This window comes from Stegostoma tigrinum, chromosome 17, assembly GCF_030684315.1.
Source record: "Stegostoma tigrinum isolate sSteTig4 chromosome 17, sSteTig4.hap1, whole genome shotgun sequence".
Lineage (NCBI taxonomy): Eukaryota > Metazoa > Chordata > Chondrichthyes > Orectolobiformes > Stegostomatidae > Stegostoma > Stegostoma tigrinum.
Window position 1 is genome coordinate 58,443,265 of NC_081370.1, and position 14,557 is coordinate 58,457,821.

The following is a 14,557-nucleotide window of genomic DNA, read 5'->3' on the forward strand; positions in this document are numbered from 1 at the left end:
GGAGTATTGATGAAGGCAATGCATTTGATATGGCCTACATGGACTCCAGCAGGCCTTTTGAAAAGATCGCTCATGGCAGACTGCTCAAGAAAGTTACAGCCCATGGGATTCAAGTCACAATGTCACTTTGGATTCAAAATTGGTTGAGAGGCAGGAAGCAGGGGTTGATGCTAAATGGATCTTTCTGTGACTGAAAGTCTACTGCCGGTGGGGATCCATAGGATTTGGTGTTGGGGACTTTGCTCTTTCTGGTATAATTTAATGAGTTGTACAACAGGTAAAAATGATCAAAGAATTCACAGATGAGAAAAAAGGAGGAGAGTGGTACATGAAGGAAAAACAGAATTAACATTTCGGTTCGGTTGACCTTTCCTCAAAACACTGAGCAGTGAGTAAGGGTCACCGGACCTGAAATGTTACCTCTATATTTTCCTTCACAGATGTTGCCAGACCCGTTGAGCTTTTCAGCAACTTTGTTGTTGTTCCTGATTTACAGCATCCGCAGTTCTTTCGTTTTTTTTTAAATGGGGTGGTAAATAGTGAGGAGGACAACTATAGGATGTCAACTGCAGAAGGATATCAACAAACTGCTCATCTGAGCAGACCAGTGGCAAATGGAATTCAACCTGGAAATGTTTGATGTGTTGCATTGGCCAGGGTAAGGGATGACTAACAAGGCAAGGGATTACATGATTACACCCTGGAAAGTACTGAAGATCAGAGGGACCTTGGTGTGATTATCTACAAATGCCTGAAAGTAGTGGGGCAGTTAGATCTGAGGAACTTGGGGATATTGCTTTACAAAGGTGAGGTATAGAATACTAAAGCAGGGAGGTTATACTGGAACAGTAAAAAATGCCAGTTAGGCCACAACTGAAGTACTGGTGTACAATTCTGGTCACCATATTATAGGGTAAATGTGATTACACTAGAGAGGGCACAGAGGAGATTTACCAAGATGTTACCAGGCTGGATGGTATAAGCTATTTTCCTCAGAGCAGCGGAGATTGAGTTTGGACTTAATAGAAGTGCAGAAGAATCATCAGTACAGAAAGGGCCCTATGGCCCATTGAAGTTGCACTAACGAAAAAACCATTCTACATCCACTTACCACTTACCAGCACTTTGCCCAAAGTCTTGAATTTTATGACATTTCAAGAGGGAGTGAGGCTTCCTGTCTCAACTACCCTCCCAGACAGCGCATTCCATATTCCCACTACCCTTTTACTGAAAAGCTTTTCCTCAATCCCCTCTAAAAACTTCCTGCCTTTCACCTTAAAATTACTCCTCCTCATTATCAACTCTTTGAGTAAGGGGAACAGCTGCTTTGTATCCACTTTGCCCATTATCTTATACACTTCAGTCAGATCATGAAGGGAATAGGCAAGGAGACAGGAAGGTGCATTTTCCAATTGTAGAGGAGTCATGAATCAGGGAGCATACATTTAAGTGGAAGAACATTAGGAGGAGATTTGAGGTGAAAATTAGACATCCAGTGGGTGGACGACTCTGGAACTCATTTTCTGAAAGCACGTTTGTGTCCAAAACTCTTATATAATTGAAGCAGAAGACACTCACTTGTGTCGTCATGGCGTCCAGAGCCATGGACCGAAAGCTGGAAAATGGGATTAGTGCAGTCTGGTATTTTATTAATTGGTGCAGACATGATGGGCTGAATGGCCTCTTTCTGCACTGGAAGTGTCTTGAGGTTGCAAAATGTCCCAGTAAGTCAATCAGTTCAGGTGTAGTTAGGGATGGACAACAAGTAATGGTGTTGCCAAAGTTTGAATATTGTAAAATGACGTAGGAAAGATGCTGTGAAACTTGAAAGGATCCAGAAAAGATTTACAAGGTTTGTTGCTGGGGCTAGAGGGTTTGAGCTATAGGGAGGGGCTGAATATGCTGGAACTATTTCCCCTGGAGCATCAGAGGTTGATGGGTGGTCTTATAGAGGTTTGTAAAATCATGAGGAGCATAGAAATGGTGAATAGCCAAGATCTTTTCCTCAGGATAGGGGAGCCCAAAACCAGATGGCCTAGGTTTAAGGTGAGAGGAGCAACATTTTCACACGGAGGGTGGTGCATGTATGGAATGAGCTGCCAGGGGAAGTGGTGGAGGCTGGTACAGCTACAACATTTAACAGGCATCTGGATGGGCACATGAATAGCAAGGGTTTAGAGAGATATGAACTACATGCTGGCAAATGGGACTAGACTAATTTAGGATATCAGGTCAGCATGGATGAGTCAGACTGTACATCTCTAGGTCTTTAATAAGAAAATGTATATTTCTGATTAGCAGATAAAATAGGATGATGAGACACTACCTTTGGGCATGTGATCTCAAAACATTCTCATACTTACTTAATCTTGCTTTTATTGGTTGGTGAAATGCTAAGAATGAAACCAAAGGGTGCTATTGTTTTCTGTCCAATGTCAGTGCTTTGTTTGTCTTCATACTGACCAGGGGGACATACTCCTTCAAAATTAAACATCTATTCCATGCATTTATCCATTTCCATATGAGCTGTTTCCTAGCAGAGCACTTGGTTACAAATGTTTTGCCATAGCCACATGTGCAGCTCATCGATTTCCAATTGACAATACTGAGTAATTAATCACACAAGGAAACAAACATTGCATATATAGACACAACACGTGAAAGAGGTTACGGAGGTAGGAACCAAAGGATATGGAGGAAGACACTGCAGTCTGGTCCACTGTAATACATCAGCCTGCTTATCTGGACCAAAGCACACAGAAGGAGAAATTAAGCTCAGTTGCTTCCTTTGGGAAAGGAATGTCAAAATGTTGGCAGTGACGATGAAGATCTAGTAAGCCTGATCATTCCAACCTTACCACTAAGGGCAATGGGAGAAAGAAAAATGAACTTGTCAAAGATAAATCGAAGGTTTGAGCCCAGCTGGAGCACAGTATTATGTTCCATTCTGGACCTGCCCACTTCAGAGAAAATAAGGAGGAGATTGTCCAGAGGTAAATCAGATATGGAGGACTTCAAGTATACTGAAGGACTACAGAAACTGGGATTCCATTCCCTAGAGTAATAAAAGTAAAGGGAAATTTAAATAGGCTGCCAAAAATTAGGGTACAGAAAAGATTCATAAAGATGTTGCTGGGACTGGATGGTCTGAGCTATCAGGAAAGGCTGGAACTTTTTTCACTGGAGTGCAGGAGGTGACCTTATGGAGGCTTATAAAATCACAAGGGGTATAGTTAAGGTGAATAGTAGCAGCCTTTTCCCTCAGGTGGGGAAGTTTAAAACTAGAGGGCATAGGTGAGAAGAGAAAGATTCAATAGGGACCTGAGGGACAACTTTTTCCACAAAAAAACGTGTAATGAACTGCCAGAGAAAATGGTAGTTGCAGGTATCATTACAACATTTAAAAACCATTTGGGCGGGTACATGATTAGGATAGGTTGAGGGTTATGAGCCAAACTAGTTTAGTTTGGGAAATTCGGTCAGCATGGATGAGTTGGGCCGAAGCGCCTGTTTCTGTGCTGCCTGACTCTATAGGTGTAAACTGCTTTCAGGAGGTGATGGTCTGTTGGTCTTATTGCTGGACTGTTAACCCAGAGACCCAGGAAAGGTTTTGGAGACCCAGGTTCAAAGCCCACCACAGCAGAAGGTGTATTTGAATTCCACAAAAATTTCAAATTCACATTCTAAAGGTGACCACTGTCACTTGTCAGAAAAATCATTTTCTGAAGAAGAGTCGAGGCCCAAAACGTCAGCCTTCCTGCTCGTCTGATGCTGCTTGGCCTGCTGTATTCATCCAGCTCTATGCCTTGTTATCTCAGATTCTCCAGCATCTGCAGTTCCAACTATCTCTGTCAGAAAAACCCATCTGGTTCACTAATGGCCACATATGACTCCAGACCCACAGAAACATGTATGGCTCAACTGCCTCAGAGCAATCGGAAATAGGCAATAAATGCTGTCCTAGCTAATGACACTCTCATCATGTGAACGAATAATAAAGACATATAAAAATTGAGGACCAACAGCCAGAAGCTGATTCCGAGATGCATGACAGAATTTTCCTTAAAACAGGAGTTATAATGATCTGGAACATGCTGGCGGAAGGGGTGGTAGAGCAGCAGTAACTTTTGAAATGGATTTGAACAAATTCATTAAAATGTGAAATCATTCACCTTGTTGGGAAAGAGATGGTGAGTAGGATGATTTGGACAGTTATAGTTGCATATTTGCTGCAGAGCTGTGTGTGCAGGAAGATCAGATTAGAAAGGGTATCTGGCTGTCTTTGGGTCAGCATGGACAAGATGGGCCAATTGGCCTCCTTCTGAGCTGTATCACTTCTCTGTCGCCTTTAGCAAGTCAGTATGGGTATGATCGGCTGAATAATCCCAGCCCCTCAATCACGAGTACTGTATGTTTCTGCAATTACATTTTTCAAAACGACACACTACATTTTCTTCTTGTAGCAAAAGAAAAAACTCTCTCAACTCCTTCCTCAGGCAGCCTGATGTTGGCAGGTGCTGGTAAGAGGCATTACATAAGGGAACAATGTCCCCATGATTGGAAAATCAACTGTGCTTGAGCATTCAAAATGCATCATTCACCGCACTCAGGCAGACGACAGAGAGATTGCCCGATTGAGTTTAAGCAGTGAAATAAGAACAGCAGAGCCGACAGACTGCATATCGTCACCATCATTGGAGTCCTGTAGGTTCAGCGCTATATAATTACTGGGAGGGGTTAAGACTAGACAGAAATAAAAAATAATGTGGTCAGGCACATCCAATTTTGCAGGCAGTACACAAGCAAGCTGAAGTCTACTTCCTGAATGAAGCTTTTAATTTGTTCCATCTGTGATCTTATTTTGAAAGTCAAAACACATTTCGAACTTCAAACTTATTTTGATAAATTACCAAGAAAGCTACTGCCTTACAATCACCTGACGTGTTTTGCAAGTTGAAACATTCAGAGCCATCCAGAATGATGTTGACACAATACTTTCTCATGAAAGGCCTTCAAAAAAGGGTCAGTCATTCACAAAGATTTTGATTGTCTCAAACACTGAAGTCAAGAATGCCATCACAGACAATGCTTAATCAAGTGAATCCCCACCTTACTGTGAAAAAATGAATTTGGACTGTGAAGGTCACATGTCAAGGAAGCTATAATATCTGGCAAAAACCAAAATTGTTGGAAAAGCTCAGCAGGTCTGGCAACATCTGTGAAGAGAAATCAGAGTTAACATTTTGGGTCTGGAGACCCTTCCTCAAAACTGATGGTAGCAAGGAAAATGTTGGTTTATATTCAGATAACAGGGTTAGTGGGAGGAGGTAAGGAGTAAATGATAGGTGGAGATAAAGTTCAAAGAGAGAGAAGAACAGTTGGACAGACAAAGGAGTGGGTAACGATCTGGCTGGGAGAGTGAATACCTGTTAATAGAAGACAGTGGCCAACAATAGGTGATGTGTGATGGCAGACTGTGTGATAACAGTTCTGAGGAAGGGTGATTGGACCCAAAATGTTAGCTCTGATTTCTCTCCAAAGATGCTGGTCGATCTGCTGAGTAACTTCTGTTTTTGTTTCTGATTTACAACATTCACAGTTCTTACGGTTTTTGTGATAACAAGGGCTGGTGTGTGGGACACAGGCTAAGACACGGGAGGGGTCAAGCCGGGGCGGCACGGTGGCTCAGTGGTTAGCACTGCAGCCTCACAGCGCCAGGGACCTGGGTTCAATTCCAGCCTCGGGTGACTGTCCGTGTGGAGTTTGCACATTCTCCCCGTGTCTGCGTGGGTTTCCTCCGGGTGCCCCGGTTTCCTCCTACAGTCCAAAGATGTGCAGGCCAGGTGGATTGTTCATGCTAAATTTCCCACAGTGTTCAGGGGTGTGTGGGTTATAGGGGGATGGGTCTGGGTGGAATGCTTCAAGGGACGGTGTGGGCCTGTTGGCCCGAAGGGTCTGTTTCCACACGATAGGGAATCTAAAACGAGCCCTAAAACTACTGAACTCAATGTTGAATCCAGGAAGCTGCAGGGTCTACAAGCAGAATATGAGTTGTTGTTCTTCTAGCATGCACTGAGCTCAAATATCATCTGGCTTTTTACTTAAACAGCAGAAAGCCGTTGGCTGAGACAACAAGTACTGGGCCAAAGTTCAGACGAGCTGGTAAAGCCAGCTGGAAGTCAGCTGAGATAACAAGCAGCGAGCCTGAAAGTGGGAAAAGGCCCCTCCCTAAACTTGCTAACTTCCATTATTCGGTTCAATATTTCAGTTTTCACTAACCTCAGTTTCACTTGCAAACCAACCCTCAGGCAATTCACCTAGAAGAAGCTTCTCATTTGCCATACTGTGAATCAGGTGTGATTGAAATTCATTTACTCCAGCCAAACTATCAACTCATCTAAGAAACCACAGGCTTGCCACAGAAGAGCGTGGCTTAAATATTTATACATTCTCATCATATTTTCTTTTCCTCATCTGAATCTATTCTTTGTGTAAGAGATAGTGTGAGAATGAGTTGGTCAAGTGGTATATTTTTAACTATGAATGAGTGTGGGATAATAAATAATCTCTACTGGTTTTAAAAAAAAAGCAATCCTGCTGCAAGCATTATTTAAACTAAGTCAATCATTCTGAAGGTAAGGAAACACATATACCTCTCATAAAAATGATCACAGACAGTCATAAAACACTTAGGGCTTACTCTCAGACAAAATATGCCAAGTGCTGGTTCCACTGAGTTTCTTAGAGGTGAGGCTGAGCACATCTTGAGAGTTGTGTTATCATTCCAAACTTGTTTTATTAACTCATAGCAGAGATAATAGGAACTGCAGATGCTGGAGAATCTGAGATAACAAGGTATAGAGCTGGATGAACAAAGCAGGCCAAGCAGCATTTTAGATGCAGGAAAGCTGGTGTTTCGGGCCTAGATGAAGGGTCTAGGCCTGAAACGTCAGCTTTCCTGCTCCTAAGATACTGCTTGGCCTGCTGTGTTCGTCCAGCTCCACATCTTGCTTGCTCTGGTTTTATTAACTACCTTCCCTACCTCTATGGCACCTTCTCACCCAAAACTAGCTTTTTTTTAAAAAAATTACTGATAGGATTAGGTCATCATTTATTATAATGGAAATCATTTAATGCCCAGTTTGGATAGCAGTTAAGAGTCAACCGCATTTCTGTAGGTCTGGAGTCACATGTAGGCCAGACCAGGTAAAGGTGGCAGTTTCCATCACTCAAGAGAATCAGATTTTTCAGAAACCTGACAATGGTTACATGGTCAGTAAACTTCTTTTTACTTCAGACTTTTATTGAATTTAAATTTCGCCATCTGTGATGTTTGATTTGAATGCGAGTCCTCAGAACATTAACTTGGGTTTGGAGTTACTAGTCCAGTGATATTACACTACTGCTGGGAGTGAATGGGGCCTAGTGGTTAGCAATGCTGCCTCACAGCACCAGGAGCCTTGGTTCGATTCCACCCTCGGGTGACTGTGAGGTGTTTGCATGTTCTCCCCATGTCTGTGTGGGTTTCTGCCCGGGTGCTTTGGCTTCTTCCCACAGTCCAAAGGTGTGCAAATTAGGTGGACTGGTCATGTTAAATTGCCCATAGAGTCCAGAGGTGTGTAGGTTAGACGGATCAGCCATGGGAAATGCACGATCACAGGCATTGGGTAAGGAATCGGGTCTGAGTGCGATGCTCTTTGGAAGGTTGGTATGGACTCGATGGGCTGAATAGCCTGTTTCCACACTTAGGGATTCTATGCTTACCACTTCGCAGCCGCTGCTCACAATGAACAGTTCGTGAAATTACCTTAATATCACAGAATCATACAATCCCAACGATACAGAAGCAGGTCATTTGACCAATGAAATCCATACCAACTCTCTGAGAGCACCCTATCCCCGTAAGCATGTATTTGCTATGGCTATTCTACCTAGCCTGCATATCCTTGGGCACAATGGGACAGCATGGCCAATCCACCCTAACCTGCACACCTTTGAACACTTGGATGAAACTGGGTCGCCCAACAGAAACCCACACAGAAACAGGGAGAACATGCAAACTCCACACAGCCAGTCGCCTGAGGCTGGAATCAAACCCAAGTCTCTGGTGCTGTGGGGTAGCAGCGCGAACCACTGAGCCACAGGGCCACCCCTCAAAAAGAAATGTGTCTTATTTACATATTTTTAGGTATCATTTTTCGAGCTTGGCATATGAGGTTGCTGATTTTTCTGAAGCGTTCAACAAGATAATTAGGTCAGGCAATCCCTCTGGAATAAGAACCGACTCCAACATGTGAGGCAGAGCAGGGCGTCCCAACAGTGCCAATAAGAAAAAAATGATATTACTGCGGTAATTTATGACAGGGGGAGTAGGCCTTAGAACATAGAACATAGAACATAGAACAGTACAGCACAGAACAGGCCCTTCAGCCCACAATGTTGTGCCGACCATTGATCCTCATGGATGCACCCTCAAATTTCTGTGACCATATGCATGTCCAGCAGTCTCTTAAATGACCCCAATGACCTTGCTTCCACAACTGCTGCTGGCAACGCATTCCATGCTCTCACAACTCTCTGCGTAAAGAACCTGCCTCTGACATCCCCTCTATACTTTCCACCAACCAGCTTAAAACTATGACCCCTCGTGCTAGCCATTTCTGCCCTGGGAAATAGTCTCTGGCTATCGACTCTATCTATGCCTCTCATTATCTTGTATACCTCAATTAGGTCCCCTCTCCTCCTCCTTTTCTCCAATGAAAAGAGACCGAGCTCAGTCAACCTCTCTTCATAAGATAAGCCCTCCAGTCCAGGCAGCATCCTGGTAAACCTCCTCTGAACCCTCTCCAAAGCATCCACATCTTTCCTATAATAGGGCGCCCAGAACTGGACGCAGTATTCCAAGTGCGGTCTAACCAAAGTTTTATAGAGCTGCAACAAGATCTCACGACTCTTAAACTCAATCCCCCTGTTAATGAAAGCCAAAACACCATATGCTTTCTTAACAACCCTGTCCACTTGGGTGGCCATTTTAAGGGATCTATGTATCTGCACACCAAGATCCCTCTGTTCCTCCACGCTGCCAAGAATCCTATCCTTAATCCTGTACTCAGCTTTCAAATTCGACCTTCCAAAATGCATCACCTCGCATTTATCCAGGTTGAACTCCATCTGCCACCTCTCAGCCCATCTCTGCATCCTGTCAATGTCCCGCTGCAGCCTACAACAGCCCTCTACACTGTCAACGACACCTCCGACCTTTGTGTCGTCTGCAAACTTGCTGACCCATCCTTCAATTCCCTCGTCCAAGTCATTAATAAAAATTACAAACAGTAGAGGCCCAAGGACAGAGCCCTGTGGAACCCCACTCACCACTGACTTCCAGGCAGAATATTTTCCTTCTACTACCACACGCTGTCTTCTGTTGGCCAGCCAATTCTGTATCCAAGCAGCTAAGTTCCCCTGTATCCCATTCCTCCTGACCTTCTGAATGAGCCTTCCATGGGGAACCTTATCAAATGCCTTACTGAAGTCCATATACACCACATCCACAGCTCGACCCTCATCAACCTTACTAGTCACATCCTCAAAAAACTCGATAAGGTTTGTAAGGCATGACCTACCCCTCACAAAGCCGTGTTGACTGTATTTGATCAAGCCATGCTCTTCCAGATGGTCATAAATCTTATCCCTCAGAATCCTTTCTAACACCTTGCAGACGACAGACGTGAGACTTACCGGTCTATAATTGCCGGGGATTTCCCTATTTCCTTTCTTGAAGAGAGGAATTACATTTGCCTCTCTCCAGTCCTCAGGTACGACTCCAGTGGAGAGCGAGGATGCAAAGATCTTCGCAAGTGGCGAAGCAATTGCATTTCTCGCTTCCCAAAGCAGCCGAGGACAAATCTGATCCGGGCCTGGCGACTTGTCAATCTTAATGTTTGACAAAATTTTCAGTACATCAGCTTCCTCTATCTCTATCCATTCCAGCATGCACACCTGCTCTTCAAAGGTTTCATTCACTACACAGTTCGATTCTTTCGTAAAGACAGAAGCAAAAAACTCATTTAGGGCTTCCCCTACCTCCTCAGGCTCCACACACAAGTTCCCTATGCTATCCCTGATCGGCCCTACTCTTTCTTTGACCATTCTCTTATTCCTTGATGACCATTAGTTTGCTTTTGGTTCAAAACAATCAAGAATTGATTTTAGATTAAAATAAAATGTTTGAAAGCTTTTAGGCAGGTCAAGGCAGATCTGACCAGGGTATGAAGCAAATGTAATTTTTCCCCTAAAAACGTATCTAGAACAGTTCATGAGAAGTATTGTTACCTCAGCATAAAAGTCTGCAAAGCTTTCAAAAAAATGAATGTTTGATTAGAAATTGGTAAATTATTAAAAGCTGAGAAAGTCTAACTTTCTCAGTTCTGAGTGCTTTTAGATTGGAAGATTTCATAGCAAAGTATTGGGAAGAGTCAGTTAAGTTGAAGTTAGCACCTTGATAATTTGATAACAAGGTGTAGAGCTGGAGGAACACAGCAGGCCAGGCAGCATCGGAAGAGCACAAAAGCTGACATTCTGGGTCTGGACCCTTCTTCAGAAAAAATTCAGAAGGAGGGTCCAGACCTGAAACATCAGCTTTCCTGCTCCTCTGCTGCTGCCTGGCCTGCTGTGTCCCTTCAGCTCCACACCTTGTTATATCAGACTCCAGCATCGGCAGTTCCTACTATTTTTCAGCTTGATAATGTGAGATGCTTCTTCCAGATTTGAGTCTCTGTACCAAATTATGTCAGGAAAGGGAATGAGACTGTGTTTTGCTATGCATTTTAAGATCTTGCATACTGTGTTCTATTTTTAGGAAATTTGTTTTTTTTCCTCTTTTGTTGAATAAACTTCAGTTCTGCTGTTCAAGAAGCTCTGAAGCCTTGTCAATGAGCATCTCAATGTTCTACTCTGGAATCTTACTTGCCCAGTAGTAGCATCAGTTGGGATCATAGCAACAAACAAATGCACCATAGGTCAGCATAAATGGATCTCCGAGAATGAGACAGATAGGGTTAGATAAATAGATAGGCACTGGCATGGCAACAAGACATAACATCACCTCTGAAGTCACATGACACCAGTTTATAGCCCAACAAGTTTATTTGAAATCACAAGCTGTCAGTGCACTGCTCCTTTGTCAGCTGACATTATTACACATTACCACATTATTTCTTGATACAGAGCTGTGATGTCAAATAATGGAGTTTGAGACAATGCCAGTTTCCAGCAGTCTACTCTACAATTCTTAGCACAAATTGTGACAAGGGCTTTGATTTAAGGAAATTAAATTTACTGCAGTAAAAGTCCATCATTTGTGAAAACCCTTACTCTGTTTTACTTCTGCAGTTACTTTAATGAGAACTAGAAAAATCTGCTCCCCAGACTGTAGTACATTTGGCTGAAAAGGACTCAGGGGTAAGAAAAGACCATCCAATCCTATTTTTCTTTTGAGACGTAATCCAATAATTCTATAACTTTTTTCTGTATGATCTGTCAAGTTCCCTTCACAATCAATCATTGTTGAATTTGCTGATATCGTGTTTTCAGAGATGATTAAACATATTTCTTTATCATTTTGTCTTAAAGAAGGGTCATATTGGACACAAAATGGTAACTCTGTCTCTTTCCAGAGATGTTGCCAAATCTGTTAAGTTGTTCCAGACTTTGTTTTGATTTCTGGTGTCAAATAGACAATATTTTAATTTTACTGAGGTAATTTGGTTTCAGTTTTCTTTCCTTTTGTGTGATAAACCTGTTCTGTTAAAAAAAAATCTCTGTAGCCTCCTTTGAAAAGGGAAACCAGTTTTCTCTGTAAATTGGCTTATTTCTGCAGGAAGATAATACCTTATTTCTCCAAACCTCATCTAACTCACTTAATTATTTTAACTTTGAGTCCTTTCAATTGGAGTCTTTTTTTAATTTCCATAAAAGTATAAAACTATAAAGTGATTAATCTACTTCATTACACAGTGTCTAGACTTCAATGTGTTCAGGTATTTCGAAATGCTACAGGTCGTCCTAAGGTTGTGAAATGCACCATACAAGTGCGAGAAATGTTTGCATCATCTTTCTAGCTCATCTCATATGTCTGATCTTGGAAGCACGATCACTGACTATAGGGTGAATAGCTTATTTTTGTGCCATGAAACTTGGGGTTATTTGTGTTATGTACTACTGCAAGAGTTGGTAATTAGCTGTTTCAAGAAGGTGGGTAGAATAACAAGAGTTTTGTAAATTGGAGTTGTAAATAAACACTCTCTGGAGTAGAAGAAGAGAATGACTAAGTTTTCCTTTGTCCACTTTGGTGGAAAGAACGGATCAACATGATATTTTGTAAATGGTGAGAAATTGGAAAATGTGGAATTACAAAGGGACCTACGCAACCCCTCTCAAAGGGTTACTAAATACAGCACCGACATCAGGATCATCGGCCAGGTCAATATCCCCAGCACCAAGGTACTGGCCATCATTGATCAGCTACAATGGGCTGGGCACATGAGACTCCCAGCTTCAAATCGGCAGGTGAGGTCAAGAGTAGAGAAGAAATGCTTCAGTGATAGTTTCAAGGCCTTGCGAGCAAAGTGTGGCATTCCCACAGGAGCCTGGGAATCACTGACCCAAGACCATCCAAAGTGGAAGAGGTGCATCTAGGAAGGTATCCAGCACCTCGGGACGCGCCAAAAGTAAAAAGCAGAAGGCAGGCGAAAACAGTGAAAGGAGCGCACTGCCGCACCAATGCCACACCCACCCTCACCATGACCACCTTCTGCACCAAGTGTAACAGAGCCTGAGGTTGCCACATCGGTCTGTACAGCCCAGCTACAAACTCACCCTGAGAGGGGAAGAGAGTCATTCTCGTCTGCGAGGGACCGCTAGTGATAATGACCGAACACTGACACACAGCAATTTGTTAGGAAGCCTAATGGACCGTTAACCATTAATGTGAAGATTTGAGTACAGGAGTAGTGAGGCCTTTCTTCAATTGTACAGGCGTGTGGTTGGACTGCACCTGGAGTATTGTATGCGGCTTTTTGGGTCTCCTTATCACAGGAAGCATGTCACTGCCATAGGAGGAGTACAACAAAGGTTCACCAGACTTGTTCCTGGGATGGCGGGACCATCCAATGAAGTGAGATTGGCCAAACTGAGCCTTTCAGAGACTTTCAAAGAGTGAAAGGTGATCTTATTGAAACCTATGAAATACTTAAAAGGATAGACAAGGTGGGAGTAGGTGAGATGACTCTCCTGGTCAGTCTAGAAACAGGGAACACAAATTTTAAATAATAGGGATGCCACTGGGAATTGAGATGGATACATTCGAAGTAAAAATTGATATATTTATGATCAAAGATGGTATAACTGATCACACGGATTGTGTTAGTAAAAGGCTAAAAAGTGTTTGATCAGACATGATCAATTCAAATGGTAGAGCAGGCTTAATGAGCTGAATGGCCTCCTACTGTTTCTATGTCATACAGAAACTTCTCCTCAGTGTGTCCCACATCGAAAAGCCCATTTGGGCAAACCAAACCCATACACCCAGTACATGAATGAACAGACCAGTTCATCCATCAACAATGGTATTAGGTGAGAAATGAAAACTGGTCAGAAAGTCTAGCCCTTTCATAGATGGCACTGATCGCCCGAATCTTTAATGCCACGCAAGCCGGCAAACAGATGGGTTCTCAGTTTAACCTCACTTCTGAACAAAGGTGCACTCAGCAATACAACACTCAGTCAGTGTTGCAGCAAAGTTTGGGAAAGAACGAGTCCTCTGTTTGCAGTTGAACCCAAAGCATCCTGATTGATAGGGCAATATGTTACCTACTGAAGCATGCTCAAGAACAAAAATATTTCATAGCAATTCACTATGCAATTTTCTGGGTCATATACAGCGCTTTAATATGACCAGTTAGTATTTCTGCATAACATGCTTAGCACTATCGAAAACTTCAGTAGGAAAGCAAATGCAATTAACATCTTTCAAAATATATACTTTCTATTTGAAGATTTACTCTTATTACACACAAAGCTTACGATGTCCAACGTGAAATTGGTTTTCCTGCCCTCACTCATGTTTCTACAATGTTCATTCACTTGCTAAGATGTTGTTTCTGACAAATTTGATTACAGTAGAAATATACTTAGTACTTACTGCGATTAAGATTTGGGCACTGTGTTATATATCCATTAGGCATCAAGATGATTTTGACATCTTGCAAAATGCCCTAAGAAAAAACACAAACAAAACAGGAGAAAATATGAGCATAAGTCACAGCATGACACAAATCAAGAACATTAGTATTGATGGAATTGCACTGACTTACAAATGGCTGAGATAATTCCCAACAGCCAGATTTTTTTCAAAGGAATTCATTCCCATTCTCAGTATGAGAGCAATGTCAGCCACAATCTGCTTGGTTAAGTCACACAGTTCCAACTTCATGGAAAACCTTCACTTAATTCTCAAGTCAGCAACTGCTGCCTGATTATTGGTTGTAAGATTCCGCGT

General features: G+C 42.5%; 1 protein-coding gene across 6 annotated transcripts in view; it reads right to left on the reverse strand.

The window, feature by feature from the left end:
* Window positions 1-14,557, reverse strand: part of LOC125459556 (protein kinase C-binding protein NELL1-like) — an 858,388-nt gene that overhangs the window by 733,962 nt on the left and 109,869 nt on the right. For 4 of the 6 annotated variants that reach the window (XM_059652179.1, XM_059652176.1, XM_059652181.1 and 1 more), the window contains one exon: window positions 14,200-14,273. In XM_059652179.1, coding sequence (XP_059508162.1) covers window positions 14,200-14,273 — 74 coding nt within the window. The remainder of the gene's footprint in view (window positions 1-14,199; window positions 14,274-14,557) is intronic. The other 2 variants (XM_059652180.1, XM_059652175.1) reach the window with 1 other exon arrangement.